Source organism: Montipora foliosa, chromosome 9, assembly GCF_036669935.1.
Source record: "Montipora foliosa isolate CH-2021 chromosome 9, ASM3666993v2, whole genome shotgun sequence".
NCBI classification, from domain to species: Eukaryota; Metazoa; Cnidaria; class Anthozoa; order Scleractinia; family Acroporidae; genus Montipora; species Montipora foliosa.
Window position 1 is genome coordinate 18,573,257 of NC_090877.1, and position 3,102 is coordinate 18,576,358.

The window sequence follows — 3,102 nt, forward strand, 5'->3', positions numbered from 1 at the left end:
TTTGCCTCAACGGCGGAAAGTGTTTTATGGGTTATACCGACAAGAAGTACGTATGTGAGTGTTTGCCAGGATCTACGGGAGAACACTGTGAAAAAGGTAGACATGAGAAACTTTTTGCTTCCATTTGCTGTTCGTTGTTATGGGAGGGTACGGTAGATTAGAGACAGTCGAGAGGATACAAAATATGCTAAAACAGAGTCGACTTTGAGTGGATGATAAAAACACAGCTTGTTACTTCTAAAATTCCTTATACCCAGAAAGGTCAGATCTTTGATCTAATGTATCCTTTGCCCAATTTCCCCGCACAGGACCGCTTTCGGTAGAAGACAATCGAAATAAGAGAAGTGTATCCAAAATGGTGAATTTCCTAAAGTATTATTAGCTAACACCGTGGCGCAAATTAAAAAAATAAATAAATAAATAAATAAATTGAAAAAACTGTGACCCCAAAACATTGTCTCTCACGCCTTGGCCTAATATTTAACAGCTGCGCTTGTTCCCTTTCGAAAAACCGATCAAACCTTAATGTTGTTTTGCCATCCGAATATGGCTTAAATGCAGACGTTTGATGAATTATTGTAAAACTCTCCGAAGAAATCTACGTTAACTAAAAGAAACGCGTCGGAGAATAAACGAGTTTTACAAATACAGTTCGCAGAGTGCCGCTCCCTAGTTTAGTTTTTTCAAATTTTAAATTTCTTTTTAATTGCGGGTGTGGTAGACAATGGATAGTCCTAATTTTCCATTTATTTTGTCCTCGGAAAAGGAAACATGAGGAAACAGGGAGGATTAATACCAGACAATTTTTAATTAACCGAAACGTGATTCCACTTTTAATTCTCCTATTGACGACTTGATTCCTCTGCTGTTAAAAAAGACTTAAGGGTCATTTTCTTTGTTCCAGTTCATCCTCGTGTGTCACTCAGTCCGGGACCTCTTTACGCGATTGAAGGAAGCAATGTCACCTTTCCAATCTGTAACGTGACTGGCCAACCTCCACCAAAGGTTATTTGGAAATACGCAACTGTTCAGTTATCCAAGAGTTGGAGGGTATGGTACAACGACAGCTTGATGCAAATTTTACAAGTTCGTAAAGAAGACTCGGGTTTTTACATTTGTTTAGCAAAAAATATTTTGGGGAGCGTTGAGAAGAAAACGTCGCTGGTGGTGGTTTCTCCACCCCCCTCCAAGACTTTTGGCATTTTGGGCTGCAGTGTGACGCTAAATTGCAGCGCTACTGGTGATCCTGAACCAACCATCATCTGGAGAAAACAAGAAGGTCAGATACCAGTTGGGCGGAGACTGCAGATAAATGGTGCGTTAGTTCTTACAAATCTAACGCTGAATGACACAGGAAATTACTCTTGCGTTATTACAAGTGCCAGTCTGTTTCAAGAAATAGAAACTGTGACAAGTTTGGAAGTAAATGAAAATGGTGAGTCGATTTTAAAAGTTGTGTTACATCCAAACGAAAATATAATGCCAACATAAACTTAAGGTTTCCATGCCGCGATTAATAGTTCTGGATTTCATTATTAATAAAGTGAAGCAGAAAGTTGGACCGGTGGGGAGAAGTGGGTTCTGCGAAAAACTCTGTTGCACAGAAGTTGCAATTGGTTCGAATAATTTCCCGAAGTACGTCAAATCCACGTTCCAGAATGCCTTCACTGATGAAACACATCTTCAGACATTCTCAGTGGATGCTTTCTAAGATGTTTATGCTTTCGTTGTTTACTACAGAATTGTCTACCCAAGCCAGCGGGCTAACACCCAGTGTTATCCTAGTTAACAAGGCAAGAAAAGCGCCCCTCAGGGCCATGAGTGTTGAACAACTTGACTTAACGCCTATCTGGGATTGAGACAGACTTTTCAAGAGATTTCAGCAACACAGCACATTGTTTTGTCAGACAATGTTAATGTACTTTGGTGGTTGCGTAATGATAGCCGACTATTCAAACTATCTGATTTGCTCCTAAAAGCCCTTTTCATTAGCCTTTTTCACCAAGCATGGTTGGGTCCCAACCATGCTTGGATTTTCTGCGAAAAACTCTGCTGAACAGAAGTTGCCTATGGTTGAAATAACTGCCTGAAATACACCAAATCCACTTTCCACAATGCCTGCACAGATGAAATACACCCTCAGACCTGGGTGAATACTGTCCACAATGTTTATGATGCCGTTGCTATCACAGGTAAATGGAGGAAGTTGCAAATGGTTCGATGATAATTGCCCAAAGTACGTCACATCAGCGTTCCACAATGCCCGCACAGAAGAAAAACATTTTCAGACCTTCTTAAATGCTTTCCAATATCACAGTTTATGATGTCGTTGTTTATTACAGAATTGTCCACCCAAGCCAGCGGGCAAACACCCATTGTTATCCTGGGTAAGAAGGCAAGAAAAGCGCCCCTCAGGGCCATGATTGTTAAACGACTTGAATTAACGCCTTTCTGGGATGAAGACAGACTTAAGAGATTTTAGCAACACTGAACACATCAAGCAAAATAATTTTGTCAGACAGTGTTAATGTACTTTGGTGGTTGCGTAATGCTAGCTGACGATTCAAATTATCTGATTTGTTCCTAAGAGTCTCTGAAATTCAACGCCTTATATCTGGTTCTGAGCATCAGAGTTACAGTCTTATTCTCCAGGAAGTCCAGCCCTTTTCATCGGCGTGGAGAAATTAGGTCCCAACTACACTTGGATTTTCTGCGAAAAACTCTGCCGAACAGAAGTTGCCTTTGATTGAAATAACTGCCCGAAGTACACCAAATCCGCGTTCCACAATGCCTGCACAGATGACATACACCCTCAGACCTGCGTGAATACTGTCCACGATGTTTAAGATGCTGTTGTTTATCACATAAGTGTCCACCCAAGCGGGCTAACGCCCCGTGTTATTGTAGTTGCAAGCGAGAAAAGCGCCTCTCAGGGCCATGGGTGTTCAACGTCTTGTACTAATGAACGTCTTTTTGGGTTTGAGACAGACGGATGAGGTTTTAACAACAAATGAACATATCCGGTGCAATGCTGTTGTCAGACAATGTTGATGCGTAATGCTAACCCTAACCGACGATTCTAACTATCTGATTCTGATTCCT

At 41.1% G+C, this 3,102-nt stretch overlaps 1 protein-coding gene across 1 annotated transcript in view; it reads left to right on the forward strand.

Moving 5' to 3' along the window:
* LOC137971272 (uncharacterized) overlaps positions 1-3,102 on the forward strand; it is a 15,475-nt gene continuing 12,373 nt past the window's right edge. The window contains exons 1-2 of the mRNA XM_068818067.1: positions 1-96; positions 905-1,435. Of these exons, the coding sequence (XP_068674168.1) occupies positions 27-96; positions 905-1,435 (601 nt within the window). The 5' untranslated portion in view covers positions 1-26. The remainder of the gene's footprint in view (positions 97-904; positions 1,436-3,102) is intronic.